Source organism: Aedes albopictus, chromosome 2, assembly GCF_035046485.1.
Source record: "Aedes albopictus strain Foshan chromosome 2, AalbF5, whole genome shotgun sequence".
Lineage (NCBI taxonomy): Eukaryota > Metazoa > Arthropoda > Insecta > Diptera > Culicidae > Aedes > Aedes albopictus.
In genome coordinates, this window is record NC_085137.1 from 213,903,844 (window position 1) to 213,919,442 (window position 15,599).

A 15,599-nucleotide genomic window follows, 5' to 3' on the forward strand; every position below is an offset into this window, starting at 1 on the left:
CGGCTTCGTATGTTTATGCGGGGCAGTATGCACCCTTGCTCGGGGTAAAATGCACTACAACAATGGGGCAGGATGCACTCAAACAAAGGGGCAAGACGCACCACAACATTGAGGCAAGATGCACCGTCGAGTTTAGAAATCTTTTTACTTCTTTGACAAAATGCATGTTTTATAAGGTTTTAAGACAAACAATTGCTCAATTTTGTTTGCGATTACTTACAGAGCACTCATAGATATTATTACAGCTTGTTTTCTATAGGTGCGTTTTGCCCCAACCAATGGAGTGCATATTGCCCCAATCAATAGCAAATAATAAAATAGTTTAAAACATATAATTTACATAGATTACTGTTTAAGTTATTTTTCCTATGCTTAGCATTGCCCTCAATGAACTGAATGAACACAACAGCATTAGATGTTCGGTCGGTTTTCACCATCAAATCATTCGACAAACGATCGGGAAAATTACATCAGAATCGTGCTTTTCAATTTTATTCATTTTTCTCACTAATTACGTAACGCAGATATGTAAAATTTTCCAGATGCTCATTTATTAAGACGTTCTATCAGACTGATAAGGTTTCAAAGCCCTAAATCCGATAATCCCTGAAAAACAAAGGGGGTGCGTTTTGCCTCGACAGTGCGTATTACCCCAGATGCCCCTACTACCTACACTCCCGATCAAAAGTTTGGGATCACCCCCTCAAAAACATGTCATTTTTTGCGTCCGAATTCGAAACCCTAGGTCTCATTCTAAAGATAATAAGTCAAAGTAACCTTAAAAGAGGAATTATAGAGCTACTTTTTGCAGATATAAAAAGTTGGATCGGCCATATTGATTTTAGCCGCCATCTTGAATTTATTTACAAAAACTTTTTTTTCACCATGTTGGCACCATCGATTTTCAAAATTTTAACATCAATTGAGAGCTGGGGCATTTATACACAACATATCAAAAATTTAGAGATGTATGTTTTTCCTTTCAAAAGTTGTCTGCAGTTTTGTATATCATGTCACTTTTGCGCACTAGACCAGGCGCCGGCTGTTTATATAAATGCAACGTTATTTCACAGCGTTTACGAACACTAATTGAAACTCTGAACCCACTAATAAATAGCTGAAAGTTTCAGCTTTTCAAAACACTATAAAAGTTTTAAAAACAATGCCCGCATCATTGAGAAACAGTTAAAAACGGGAACGTACTTCCAATTTTCCTAAATTTTGCTGCAGGTGTGTTTGTGTGTGCATGCTTTACGCCTGCTCTGATGCTGTTGCGTGTCGTTGATGGTGCGCATGGAAATGTATGGAGAAAACGTTATATGATTTACAAAACTGCAGATAACTTTTGAAAGGAGAAACATACATCTCTAAATTTTTGATATGTTGTGTATAAATGCCCCAGCTGTCAATTGGTGCAAAAATATTGAAAATCGGTGGTTGCCAACATGGTGAAAAAAAAGTTTTTGTAATTAAATTCAAGATGGCGGCCGAAATCAATATGGCCGACCCAACTTTTTATATCTGCAAAAAGTAGCTCTATCATTCCTCTTTTAAACAACATTTCGTTTTGAGGTGGTTCTTGGAGAAGTTTTCGAGTTATAACGGTTTAAATGAGCCAACAATTGACCAAAATCGAGGGGTCCGTAAAAGTTGTTATGGCTTTTACTAACGGGGGGTCCATCAATTTGAGTAACCAAATGCATTTTCCTTTCTATATTGGCGAGGACTTTCAGAAAATCGCCACCTAAAACATTTTTGAAGACATGGTGTAAATAGTGGGACGGTCTCAGCGAGAGTTACCCTTCTATTAGTTTTCAATTGCTTTTTACCGAATTTGGCTAAAAAATATAGGAAAAAAATACTAAATAAATTAACTCTTGATGTCATCGACCAAAACTTTGGGATCACCTCTCAATATCAGCCAAAAGTTTGGGGTCACTGTCGTGAAACATGGAAAAGTGATTTGTGATATCTTCGTCATCTATAGTTCAATTTTTTTTGGATGGCCATCTTGGTAGCTACGGTATCCCGACCGTCCAGACCCGAAGCCTTGTTCAACTTGAGCGGCTTCGCTATGACGGTGGGCTGGTCGTTCGTTACCGGGCGACCTCGCTGACTACTCTGTAAAGCCTGTATCCGCAATAATCGGGACATAGAAGTACGGCAGTAACTCTGTACTGAATCAATAAAAATTAGCCAAAAATTAATTGAGAACTCTTTGATGTATGTTTATTATTTGAGCAAATTTCATGAAAATCGATGCATTATTTTTAACTGTGGATGAGAAACAAACAGACGTGGTTTTTACGATTTTGTACAATCATCACCCATTTTCATTCGCATACTAGATGGTTCTTATCCGCTACAATTCAAAGTTCTGCGAGGATAATTATGAAATTTCGTGAGCAGTAATGGTACTTATAGAGGCACTTTCTTGCAAAATTTCATCAACTTTTATCATTTGATTTGAAAGTTACTGGTGTTGATAGGGGATAGTGTTAGTGAAAATGTTTCATGTTTTTCATGTGCGATGTTTGCCCATTCATAACTTCTGAATATCTCTGCCAATTTTCAAGAAATTTCCACAGAAGGTAGTCGATTACGTGTATATTATGCCTGCAAAATTTGGTGATTATTGGTGTAGTACTTTCAACAATAGAATCGATAGAATAAGGAGTACTCACTATTGTCTGAGGGGCTAAAATCACGGTCAGCTCCAATATATGTTTCGACCATAAAATTGTTGATAGTGTATAGATTTTCTTGAAATTTTGCCTATGCAAGTAAAGCAGATTGAGAGGTTTGTGTTCAAAATTTCAGCCATTTCCTTTATCAAATTCAAAAGTTAAAGCACTGATAAGCTAAACCAGGGGCTGTACAAAATTCAATTGCTCGCGTTCTACTGTTTCATTGCTACAACAAAAGATACTTCATCGATTCACATGAAATTTTGCAGGTGAAATAAACACATCTTAAGATATTATCAAAGTGCTATCCCAGATCATCTTCCGTCGTCTGTCACCTAAAACAAATGAGTTCGTGGGAAGTTATCAAGCCGGCTTCATCGACGACCGGTCGACAACGGACCAGATCTTTACCGTACGGCAAATCCTCCAGAAATGCCGTGAATACCAGGTCCCAACGCATCACCTGTTCATCGACTTCAAAGCGGCATACGATAGTATCGACCGCGCAGAGCTATGGAGAATCATGGACGAAAACGGCTTTCCTGGGAAGTTGACTAGACTGATTAAAGCAACGATGGACGGTGTGCAAAACTGCGTAAGGGTTTCGGGTGAACTATCCAGTTCATTCGTATCTCGCCGGGGACTGCGACAAGGTGACGGACTCTCATGTCTATTCTTCAACATCGCGCGGGAAGGTGTGATGCGACGAGCCGGGCTCAACAGCCGGGGTACGATTTTCACAAAATCCGGTCAATTTGTGTGTTTTGCGGACGACATGGACATTATCGCTAGAACATTTGGAACGGTGGCAGAACTGTACACCCGCCTGAAACGCGAAGCAGCAAAGGTCGGACTGGTGGTGAATGCCTCAAAAACAAAGTACATGCTGGTAGACGGAACCGAACACGACCGGATCCGTCTGGGTAGTAATGTTACGATAGACGGAAATACTTTCGAGATGGTGGAGGAATTCGTCTACCTCGGATCCTTACTGACGGCTGACAACAACGTGAGCCGTGAAATTCGGAGGCGCATCATCAGCGGAAGTCGGGCCTACTACGGGCTCCAGAAGTAACTGCGGTCGAAAAAGATTCACCCACGCACCAAATGCACCATGTACAAAACGTTAATAAGACCGGTAATCCTCTACGGGCACGAGACATGGACCATGCTCGAGGAGGACCTACAAGCACTCGGAGTTTTCGAGCGACGCGTGCTAAGAACGATCTTCGGCGGTGTGCAGGAGAACGGTGTGTGGCGGAGAAGGATGAACCACGAGCTCGCTGCACTTTACCGCGAACCCAGCATCCAGAAGGTGGCCAAAGCCGGAAGGATACGGTGGGCAGGGCATGTTGCAAGAATGCCGGACAACAACCCTGCAAAGCTGGTGTTTGCAACTGATCCGGTTGGCACAAGAAGGCGTGGAGCGCAGAGAGCACGATGGGCGGACCAGGTGGAGCGTGACTTGGCGAGCATTGGGCGTGATCGAGGATGGAGAGCGGCAGCCACAAACCGAGTATTGTGGCGTACTATTGTTGATTATGTCTTGTCTTAATGATGTGGAACAAATAAATGTAATGTAAGATATTATCAGGCAAAATTTGAGCAATTCTTATGTAGCTATTGCAGAGTTACAGCAATATTTCTGTGTCCCGATTATTGCGGATACAGGCTTTATGCATCACCCCAAGGGGTCGTGTTAGCTGCATGGGCAGAGATTTTAGAAGCACACCCGCTTACGTGCCTTAATCTCTTTGTTCAGTATCAGTTTAGCCGCCCTGTAGGCCTTACTTTGTTTCATTCTATCATCATCGGTGAGAGCTCTTTGTATCCTCCTTCAAGCTCTTAGGCAGAATGCGCGGAGTTCTGCGATTACTGGACACCACCAGTATACCGGTTGCGTCCATTTCTGAGTATGGATCGCCTTGGCATTACGGCGTCGCGTGCACGGCTTAGGGTTCCAATCAGTGGTGTTCAAACTGCGGCCCTCGAAGCTTATTAATGCGGCCCGCAGAGTTCTTCAGAAGAACGTTACTGATTTTATAAAATGATGAATCATTATTATAGTGCTTACTCTTGTCTATAATTTGTGAAAACATCTATTTAGAATTACATCATAAACATTTCAATAATTTTCGCTTATAACATTTTTTTTTAAATTATTTTGGTCTTGCCGAGATTAGATTGAAAAATATTATGAGCTGCGTCAATCCTATTTCTTCCAAGATGTTTAAAATATCAAAATATTTAGATAGGTTTAAAATTTGATCAATTTCTGGTAAGTAACGCACTTAAACGAAAATTTACTTCTAATTTGTTTAAAGCATAAAATAAACTATAACACGGTGAGTGTTAAATAAGGTATCGCGCCACTTGGGCGGTGGCTTCTATATTCGTCTGTTTTCCACTATAACTCAGTCAATTTTGAACCAATTGACTTGAAATGTTGTACACGGGTAGATACTATACCTATCTCACCACATTCCAAAAGTTGTGTCAATTGGTTCAAATTTGACTGAGTTATAGTGGAAAACAGACGAATATAGAAGCCACCGCCCAAGTAGCGCGATTCCCTAGTATTAATTTTGAGGTTAAAGTATGAAAGTGAAATTAAAAAAACTTTAGTAGAGAGTATCCAATTCTTAAATTGCCTTGGTAAATAGATTAGAACATTCTTAATAGTTGATTATGGTGTACTTTTACTGCAATTATGGTTGTTATTCTGCGGTCCGCGGCTTAGGTGGAAAATCTAAATTTGGCCAGCAGAATGCTTCAACCTGAGCATCACTGAACTAGATCATCGCTGGATAGATCGCACCCTCCATAAGCAATCGCTCTACAAATGCCGACTTATCGAAGCGCGAGATCAGCCATCCCCGATGGTCGATGACCTTCGGCTGTGGCCTTTTTCCTATATATGAACTGTAACATCCCGGATCTGCGTGTTACTCGATAAGATGTCCGTTGGAAAAGCTTGCCTACTAAATCATCATCAGCAGAAGCAAAGCTCACCGGTGTAATAAAACAGAACGATAAGCAAATAAAATGATGATAATCACAAAGTCCATTGAGTAAAACAACCTCCCACTTGAAATAATCTGAAAATTCGATAACAGACTTTCTAATTCAGGCTGTGGCTGCACGCACTTTACCGTTGGCAGATTTTTTTTTTTTTTTTGTTTATAGAGACTTTACCCTGAAGGGGCATTCGTCTCTATATACCGTTGGCAGATTTACTGCTGCCTATCACTCTATTAGCTATAGTACCCCCTGCCCTGCAGGATTAACAAACTTGTTCTTCGAAACTTATTATTACCGCACTTATCGGGTGCTTGTACACACTCGTCATAGGTATTGTGGATTTACCGGCTACTTGTATTCCACCGGTTATTTAAGTAGCCGTTGCAAAGTAGCCGTTTTCATATAAAAATCAACTTGATTGTCAAAAAATAAATGTCGCTGAGTAGCTTGTGGCAACAAGGAATAGCGCATACAATAAAAATAATAAAAATCATTTTTAAGTTACTCTTTTTATAAAACGGCTACTTTGGAGGCCATACTGAAGCGACCGGTAGAATACAAGTAGCCGGTAAATCCACAATACCTAAATATAAATATTCCAGATGATCAAAAGGCGCTGGGGCTTTCCTAAGGTTGACCTATAATGTTGACGGGCGATTACGAAAAAAAAAGCCATCATAAGCCGTCGACTAATCTGGTTCATCCGCTTCTTCAACTCGCAAGAGCAGCTCTCGCCTTCTTCATCCGAGCAGTTATGATGATCTTGGGAGTATCCCATTCGAAATAATGCCATTTGGTATAACGTGAAGAGCTATGTGTGGGCGTCTGGGTCAGAAGGGGCAAAAATGGCATATTCTTCCTTTATGAAGAGCCCTATTAGTCAGAATAGAAATAATTTCATCTGGAAAGTGGTTACTTCCATGTATTTTTCTATAATACGGCGGGCCAGGAGGTTAAGAAGTGTTAAACTAGCGTAAAACTTTTTAAAGACCTCCAAAACATTTTCAATTTAGAGTCATATTTTCTGTGCCGTGGTAGGTGTATTTTTTTTGTCTTGAGCAGCCACATGAGCTTATGAAAGCAACTGAATGAATTTTGGGAAATTTATTGATATTCAAGGTCCTTCAAAAACCCTGGATTTATGAACTTCATGATCTATGTATTGGCTTTACTGTGTTCAGTATTTATCCTACTTTTGTAATACTCGCCTCCGGTTCAATCCTGGCACAAATTTCCCGAATGGAGGAGAACGTGCCTCTAGAGCCGACCTACTGATACCTGACCTGATACCGGTTCAATCCTCAGAGCATCCTGATCTGAAGTCGAAGTATACAACGTTTTCAAGCGTCATGTTAAATTAATGCTAATGTTTGTCAAACTATTTTTTTATATCCAAACACTGTTTAAAACAAACGATGACGATAAATATGACTCAAAATTTCAAACTCTTTAAGGCTGGTTTATTTTGAATATTAATAATAAATAAAATAAGATTCAGATAACTACAGAATGATCCACATTAAACGACTTAAAGGTCTTATTAGACGTGACAAATATTTGGCCAAACAAGCCCAACAAATGACCAACACAACGTAAATCATAGCAACCTTGGATGAATGTCGGACCTCAATGGCAAATATTTGACATAATGACAAACAGTCTAAAGGGTGATACGGTCAAAATTTGGTCACACAATTTGTTTCATAACTTGAGACTGCGTACACCAAAACAGCTTATTTTTGGACCAGTAATGGTACATTATATGTAGCTAATACCATACAATTTTCATCAAAATCGGTTGTGAATCCTGAAAACTGCAATTTTAAAATTTTGTACATAGAGGGTTAAAAAGTAAGAACACATTTTTATTCTTTTATTTATAAAGTCAGAAATACTGAACCAATTTCAATGAAAATTTTTCTGTATGTAAAGTATACATATCAAAATGTTGTGTAAAAATTTCATTCAATTTGATCCAGCCGTTACAAAGTTATATTTGTTTAGGTGATCAAATTTTGTCAAGTCAAGTAAAATTTTGGTCACACAATTTTTTTTTCATAACTTTAGACTGCGTACACCAAAACAGCTGATTTTTGTACCATAAAATTTTCATCAAAATCGGTCTAGCATTTGCGGGGATATTGTTGAACCCTGAGATCTGCAATTTTGAAATTTTGTACATAGAGGGTTAAAAAGTAAGAACACATTTTTACTGTTTTATTTATAGAGCCAGAGATACTAAACCGATTTCAATCAAATTTTTTCTGTATGTGAAGTATGCATATCATATTTTTGTGTAAAAATTTCATTCAATTTGATCCAGCCGTTACAAAGTTATTTTGCTTAAGTGGCACCCGGTCAGTTTTTTTCATATTCAAACTGCTACAACTTTGAAATTATTCATACAAAATGGCTCAAAATTTTACTAAGAACATGTTTTCATAATAGTATTATACTGTAAAATTTTGATAAGAATCGGAGCAGTGTTGGTAGTTCTATAATCAAAATTGTGCTTTACTGACCTTAAATTTCCGAAAATTTTGGCGCTCCTTTGTACAAAATTTTATAAAGGTAGGTCGATGGTTTTATCTATATATCAACCAATACTTAATCGATTTTGATGAAAATTTAATGGTATAAGCTACATATAACGTAGCATTACTGGTCCAAAAATCAGCTGTTTTGGTGTACGCAGTCTAAAGTTATGAAAAAAAAAGGTGTAACCAAGTTTTGACCGTACCACCCTTTAATGGCACCTTAAGGCTTTTTACGGCATCATCACCATCGGCAGCCATGTTGGATATGTGGCTCGAAAGTGATAATTCTCTGCCACCAAAGCGATAGCGAATATTCGTATGAAAAAGTATCATCCTATATGCTCACTCGCACCGATTGCGATGATACTTTTTCTGCTTCGTTTCGGCAGATTGACGGCAGTTTTTTATAACTTCAAAAACGCGAGGCAAGCAATCATTTCAAAGCAAAAATTCAATGATTCCCCAAGTAACCATGACGCTGTATATAGAGCATTAATTTTGTTTTATAGTGTATTATATGACATGCGATATAAAGTTGTTTTGTCATATAGGCAGCATTAAAGTAGGTTTAAAGTCGAAAGTGGCGCTACTATTGTTAATTTAAAGCAAGCTTTACTGTGGTGATTGCTAAAGCATATAAAATGCTTGTACCTTATAGCTAATGCAATCAAATCGTATGGAATGCATACTTAATGCATCATGTCAAAAAAGAAAAAAAAGTATGTTTTTCATTTTTCTATCTATTTTTATCTTCCGATACTCTCACTTTGATGTTTTTTATTGTATTTCGGGAATTGAACCTAGACTGCTGAAACTCAACCACGATGAAGCTCGGACGCGCTAACGTTGTGTGCTACGATACCATGTATTTTGCACCTGCAAAAATGTGCAATATAAAGTAACGTATACTTAGCTCGTGCCTTATTGAGTTGTGTTTTCAGCAACTCTAAAAAATGTGCTGGGGTCTGAATGCCATCAGTTATGTTACTCTCGAATATAAATTCGTCTGTGTTGATTCTGTTTTTTTTTTGTTTCATACGTGCTCACTTCTACCTAGAATACAATAAATAAGAAACAATACAAACAGCGCTTTAATCCTTCCTTCTATGAATTCGGGACGTTATGTTAAATAAGGAAACCAATACCCCACATAATGTTTGTTCCCTCAGCATCTGATTGTTTTTATGTCCCAACCAGAAACCCAAAAAGTCATAAATAATATAGATTTTCAAACAGTAACATCTGAGCATGATAATCTAAGTGCTCCGCAGCAATCCATGAAAATTTTGGTTTGTTTTTCTTTTGTTTTGAATGGTTCTGTTTCTAAAAGTGTTTTACAGTTTTTTTTTCGAACTGAGCTATATTTTTCTGTTTACAACGATGGAAGCTTTAGTACAGGCATATATAAAGTAATAAATGCTTGCATTATTGATTGCAATAAAGCTTTTAACATGGTAATGCAATGAAGCATTTAACAACGGCTCTATAGAACTGTACAGAACTGTCAAAATCTTGTAATGCTTCAATGCTTTCATAATGTAGATTAAACGCTTCATTACTTGACAGATGTAAAATAAAAGTTATGTTGCATTAGCTAAACTATAATACGATTGAATTAATGTTATGATATAATGCTTGTGGTTACTTGGGTAATACGTTACAACAAATGTTACCCGCCGGTAACACACCCTAGCCTAAGAACAGATCATATGTTTAATCTAACGGTAAATCGCCTCACGACCCTGCCAATAGAAAGTTGCTCCGGCCTTGAATTCCCATGTCTATTGAATAGTATTGTATTGTACATTATTTACTGCCCTATATGCTATGATAATACTAATCTATACCTAAAAACCAATACTAGTACCACGTACCCTATAAATACGATACCCCAATCATAGAATAAAGATCAGTCTTGCTAAACCTACCACCCGAGTACAACGAACGTCTAGTGAAAATCCGAAATACCCCAGTGAACGCGTGTGAACCCTCCTCAGTGTCTGCTGCCATTGTTCCAGTCCACCTTGACCATCGAAGGCCGGTCCGCGAATCTCCGCCGAGTGAATTCGGGGCCGGTAAAAAGTTACTGTGCGTTTAACAATAATAATTATATAATATGGTCCACTGCACGAATTTTAGCTAGCCTGCTTACTCTCACAGTAATTTTGACGTTTGAGCGGTGCCGACACCGCTCAAACGTCAAATTTCGTGTGAGAGTAAGCAGGCCAGTATAAATTCGTGCAGCAATCCATACTAGCAGTCCCGGCAAACGTCGTACTGCCTGCCTACTCTGTTTTTTTACATCCGGTTCCATGAAGAAATGCACCTTAAAATGGAATTTCTGATTTTCCCGTTTTTCTTGCCTTCCCGGTCACTTTTCCTCATTATTTTTTCGTACGAACACGTCGGAGCCCTGGCGAAATGCAACAGTGAAAGAATCATGTCGATCTGTTGACCCGTTCCCGAGCCTATTCGTGACATACAGTCGACTCTCTACATCTCGATATTGAAGGGACCATCGAGATAGGAAGGGATTGAAATGCAGAACATATTTGTAATGCACACTAGATTGAAAAATCCTCCGTAACTAGGAAAAACCATCAACAAACAGATGTCACTTCGCTTTCCCAGAATATTTGCACCCACGAAACGAGATCTAGCAACCTGTGAATATGGGCATATCGACATATGGAGAGAAAATCTAAAACAAAAACGATCGAGATCGTATCGAGATCGAGATAGCTCGGATACTTTTTCAAAACGACGTATAATACACGCAAATCCTATGTTGATACGTCGTTTTGAATAAGTATCCGAGATAGGGAGATATCGAGATAAAGAGATATCGACATACAGAGAGGTAAAATGTATGCAGATTGAAGGGACCGATCAAACCATCGAGATAGGGAGAGATATCGAGATGTAGAACATCGACATGTGGAGAGTCGACTGTTCAAACACCATTCCATTTTTATTTATATAGATTAGTTGCATATATAAAACTCTCATTTGAGCCTTAATATAGGCAATTTCTTTCAAAAACGTTCGACTTTCGTGAAAAATTTGATTTTTCAAATAAAAATGATGTCATCCTCAAGTTTTACTTAAAGTTGAATTCAATATGCTTAGATCCTAGTTTAGGAAAAAAATATACCTAGCGTGCCTCATGACATTTTACAAGCCCACAAAAGTTAGACGCAAACATGCAAATATCTTGGAGGCCTTTTAAGAGTGCTACGCTTTTTTATACTTCTTAACCTCCTGACCCGATGTAATAAGCAAGAATGCATGGAAATAATCACTTTTCAGATGAAATCTTTTCAATTCCAATTATTAGAGCCTTGCAAAAAAGGAAGGATAGGGAAAAGTGGGATAAGATGACGTTTTTTTAAACTTTCATCGTTTTTTTCGTATTTTCAAAACATGGAGTGGAGCCTCCTCCCCGCTAAATGATGGTCGTCTCGTCATATTTGAATGACCCCTAACATGGATAGCGTAGATATCAACAACCATGCGCCTCCATGTGTGCCTCAATCTCCTTGGAAACACATGGCTGGTAATAAAATCATCCTAGCGGCCTAGCTTCTAGAAGAATGTTTAATGCAAAAATATATTTACACCATTCACCTACAGTAATGTTCAAGTCCCATTCAGGAATGATTTTATGAGTTGGGCTCTTTTACCCCATCTTGGCATTTTGAGCTTTGTTCCCTCCTGACCTCTACTATACTTTAGAAGGACCCACCAAGTATTAAGGACAAACGTCTTGAAATCCCGCTTCAACAATGCATTATTTAGAAGTTTAAACGCACAAATCTCTAGAAGCAAGCTTCATACAACAGTGTATTTTATTATTCTGTTCTTACTCACTTGTTTTAAGCTTGAATTAGAAAGATCAGATGCGCTGGTTTTGTTTAGGAAGAGATTTGTGCCCTCGAAATCGTGAGTAGGTGCCAAAGTCGGCCATTTTGAGAGTCTAACAAGTCTGTCCTTAAGATTTTTCACCTTTTTGTGTTTGTGTCGCTTTCCATGTTCACTAGGGTGGCCCACACTGAAAACCAAATATTTCGAAAATATCAAGTCTTACCTCCTAAATCAATTGTTTTGGACTCCCAGAAGCAACGATCAAAGGGGGCGCTCAGCAGGCTTGAAGTTTGTATGAGAAAACAATATTGGCGCGCTTATCTTAGATTCTCAACAAGTTGTGTTCGAAACGCGCAGCATCAGATCGCGCCAGACCGCGCACGTATGATTTACACACGGTGTGCACCTTGGCTAAAACGGTTTTTGCAGCCGCCGGGTGGGAGCTGTCATGAATAATCAGCCGCCGTATACAAATCAAACGGGGCGCAATCTTTTCGCGATAAACGACGGCTGGTTGAGATCATCAGCATCTGAGTGATTAAGCTGGGATGCACAATAGAGTTAATAAACTATAGAGGACGAATGTCGCTGCTGTTTCCTTTGTTCTCGTTCGCAAACAAGTCGGGTACCTATCTGTCAAACTGCATACTTTTTCGCTTTGACACTTATATCCCTTACTATCTCCGCCAGCAAGAGATGTTGCGGTGGCGACGCCAGCGACATTCTTCCTCTATAGTTTATTACCCACGTATGTGGCAGCCCTAATCCCACCTAATGCATCTGACAGGAGCCAACATCTATCGTGTATCCACAATGGATTCCTTTGTGGATACAAAATGTTTACATACAAGATGTTGGATTCTTAAAAATGGCGTCCTCGCACCCTGGTGTTATTTCTCTATTGCCCAAACGCACAAATCTCAAGAAGCAAAAACGGTCAAGCCTAAGGGGGCGCTCAACAGGCTTGAAGTTTGTATGGGAAAACTTGGCCAAATGTATGCAGAAATCTTAAGTTTTCGATTTTTGCCGCTAGGTGGTACTGGAAGCATTGTTTTGATCATGGCAAACACAGCTATCAGTTTCAAGAAATTTCAAGGCGAATCGGTTGCAACCGACATAGTGTCAGAAATCTATCCAATATCCATAAGTCTTTTAGTTTTGTCAAAAAACGTGCTTTATTGAACGCTTACAGCTTGTTCTACATACATCGCCAGTTTTTGTGATAATCGGTCTTTAGCGTTTTCAGTCAATATCTGCACATAATTTAGAGGTCTTCAGAATATTATCAAAAACCTCCTGCTGAGAGATAAACTTTTGAGTCAAACATTTAGAATATGCAGTAAGTATCTCGTTCAAATTGTTTTCAAAAGCAGACAGTTCGCCGCCAAGCTCCGGGATGTCCTTTGTGATGCCAAAGTCGATCGAAGCAATATTGTTTCCGATGGCTTCTGGATTGCTGATGATGTTGCTCTTCCGGAAGAGCGCGAATACTTGGTACTGACTTAAATCCACCTCCTGATCGTGATTGCCACTGTTTACTTCTGCAAGTAATTCGGCGACAGATGTGTCCAGCTTGTCCAAACAATCGCTGTAACCCCCGCCAATCCACCTTACGGTGCTTTCCAGCGTTAAGGCGTTGTATTCCCAACACCAGTATTCGATACTTTCACCAAAGGTCGTCAAATCGTCTTCGATGGCCAAGACCATATGGACAGCCTCAGTCTGTGTTGTCAGAACGCTGCGGAAGAAATTATTGAGTACATCCTCGGTGGTCTGCTGGCTGGATCTACTTCGTTTACTGGGAATCGCTGATTTCACCTGAGCTAGCACATTCAGTGAGCTCTGTCTTGTATGTGGAACTTTTGCAGCCTTGAATTGAAATTAAGTCGATGTCGTTATTAAAACTCGTTTCGAACGTTAATCTTCTACTTACAATTATTGCCACGAAAACCAACACCAGAACAACTTGTAACAGTTTCATAATGAACAGTCGCCGAGTAGAATACGCAGATTTATGTGACATAAACCATTTCTTTCTGTCTTTTATATTGGAAATAACTCGGATATCAACTTTGCATTTCATCTTATCTTATTGTGTGTACCAAGATGGTAATACACGGTAGGTGAAACTACCGCTCAAAGAAAAAAAAGTAAGGATTATGCAGTATCGCTGTGAAAAAAAAAGTAAGGATTGTGCAGTATCTTGACAGTATCATGTATCAATCGGACCCACTTCTTGAATTTATTGATAACCAGATTAGATTATTAGCTCGACTAAATTCGTTCTATAAAATCCGGAACAAATCATGAATAGCATCATTTCAGGCGTATACTTCTGGCAAACCTTCGTCATGAAAATTTTGCTTTTCCTTGGTTTATTGGCTGTTGCCGTAAGTATCACAACACATTCGCAAGAAATACGTATAGATATTCTGGTTTTTCTTCTATCATCTCGTTTAGAATGCGCAATACTCTGAAGTGCGCCACATTGCTTTAGACGCTGTCGACAAGCTTCGTGAAATTTTGCCCGACTATCAGAGCGCGCATGATATCACGATCAACAAACTGTACGAATCAAAGCAAAAGGCCTTGGGAGAGCTGAACTATTTCTACAATCAAACACTGACGCTGAAGACGAACTCTCTTAAGTTGGTGATGGACGCAGAACAGAGCTTACTCAACTATGGCGACACTATCGAGGAATGGTGTTTTGACAATAACATTTGGGGTCTAATGGGTATCACGGGTTGGGCTGGCAACAAGTACAGCGAATGCATCAAGAAGCTGGATGACTCCATCGAGAAGGTCGTTGCTGAAATGTACGAACAATTCGCTGAAGGCGAGGCTAAAATCCAGAAGTATAGTATTTTCGAGGTATTCTTCAAGCCGAGCAATATCATCACAAGGCCAGAATCGATGGCGGACACCATCAGCAAACTGAAAATCGATATAACGGACGATATTCCGGACTTTGACGACATCATTCGTAGCTTCATGATTGATCTCAGTAATAAACAGTCACAGTACACGAACTGCTTGGATGAGCTTCAAACAGTTTTCAACGATGAAATTGAAAGACTGCGCAAGTTTTCGGAAGATTGTGTCAAAGAACAATAAACAACAAATGAATAAACTTTAATTAAATAATAAACGATTTTAAATTCTGCCAAAACCAATTTGGGTTGTGCGGGTTATTATAGAGCTGCAGTAGGCATGTCAACAATATTTATCTTATTTTGTCTATGTGCGGGATTCCTATAATATTTTTACGGTACCTATACCCTCCACATCGTACCCACAATTTTAATGCCATTTTTTGCTTCGCACGAAATGATCAGCCTTTAGTAGACTGTCGACCCATACGAGAGTTTGGAAAAGTCCGATTGTATTCAAAATTCTTATCAAAAAGTTAAGATGATAAAAGAGTCAGTCTCCTTAAAGTGATATTTTGTTACCTTCACTTTAGCAGGGATGGGAACAAAATATCACT

General features: G+C 39.0%; 2 protein-coding genes across 2 annotated transcripts; one reads left to right on the plus strand and one right to left on the minus strand.

Moving 5' to 3' along the window:
• Positions 1-13,323: 13,323 nt before the first annotated feature.
• LOC134287008 (uncharacterized) lies at positions 13,324-14,103 on the minus strand. The gene is made up of 2 exons (XM_062848721.1): positions 14,043-14,103; positions 13,324-13,978 (listed from the first exon to the last, which is right to left on the minus strand). The coding sequence occupies exons 1-2, from the start codon at positions 14,088-14,090 to the stop codon at positions 13,352-13,354; spliced, it is 675 nt and encodes a 224-aa protein (XP_062704705.1). The 5' UTR covers positions 14,091-14,103; the 3' UTR covers positions 13,324-13,351.
• Positions 14,104-14,429: 326 nt separating this feature from the next.
• LOC134287009 (uncharacterized) lies at positions 14,430-15,278 on the plus strand. Its single transcript, XM_062848722.1, has 2 exons — positions 14,430-14,499; positions 14,570-15,278. Exons 1-2 carry the CDS (start codon positions 14,461-14,463, stop codon positions 15,224-15,226), a joined length of 696 nt encoding a protein of 231 aa, XP_062704706.1. The 5' UTR covers positions 14,430-14,460; the 3' UTR covers positions 15,227-15,278.
• Positions 15,279-15,599: the final 321 nt, after the last annotated feature.

What these genes read in the sequence shown, in the direction of transcription:
- LOC134287008 (XM_062848721.1), bottom strand. Translation starts at nt 14,090, where the DNA reads ATGAAACTGTTACAAGTTGTTCTGGTGTTGGTTTTCGTGGCAATAATT. An exon ending in TGGTTTTCGTGGCAATAATT is followed by an intron (nt 13,979 to 14,042) that starts GTAAGTAGAAGA and finishes TTTCAATTCAAG; the next exon opens with GCTGCAAAAGTTCCACATAC.
- LOC134287009 (XM_062848722.1), top strand. Translation starts at nt 14,461, where the DNA reads ATGAAAATTTTGCTTTTCCTTGGTTTATTGGCTGTTGCC. An exon ending in TTGGTTTATTGGCTGTTGCC is followed by an intron (nt 14,500 to 14,569) that starts GTAAGTATCACA and finishes CATCTCGTTTAG; the next exon opens with AATGCGCAATACTCTGAAGT.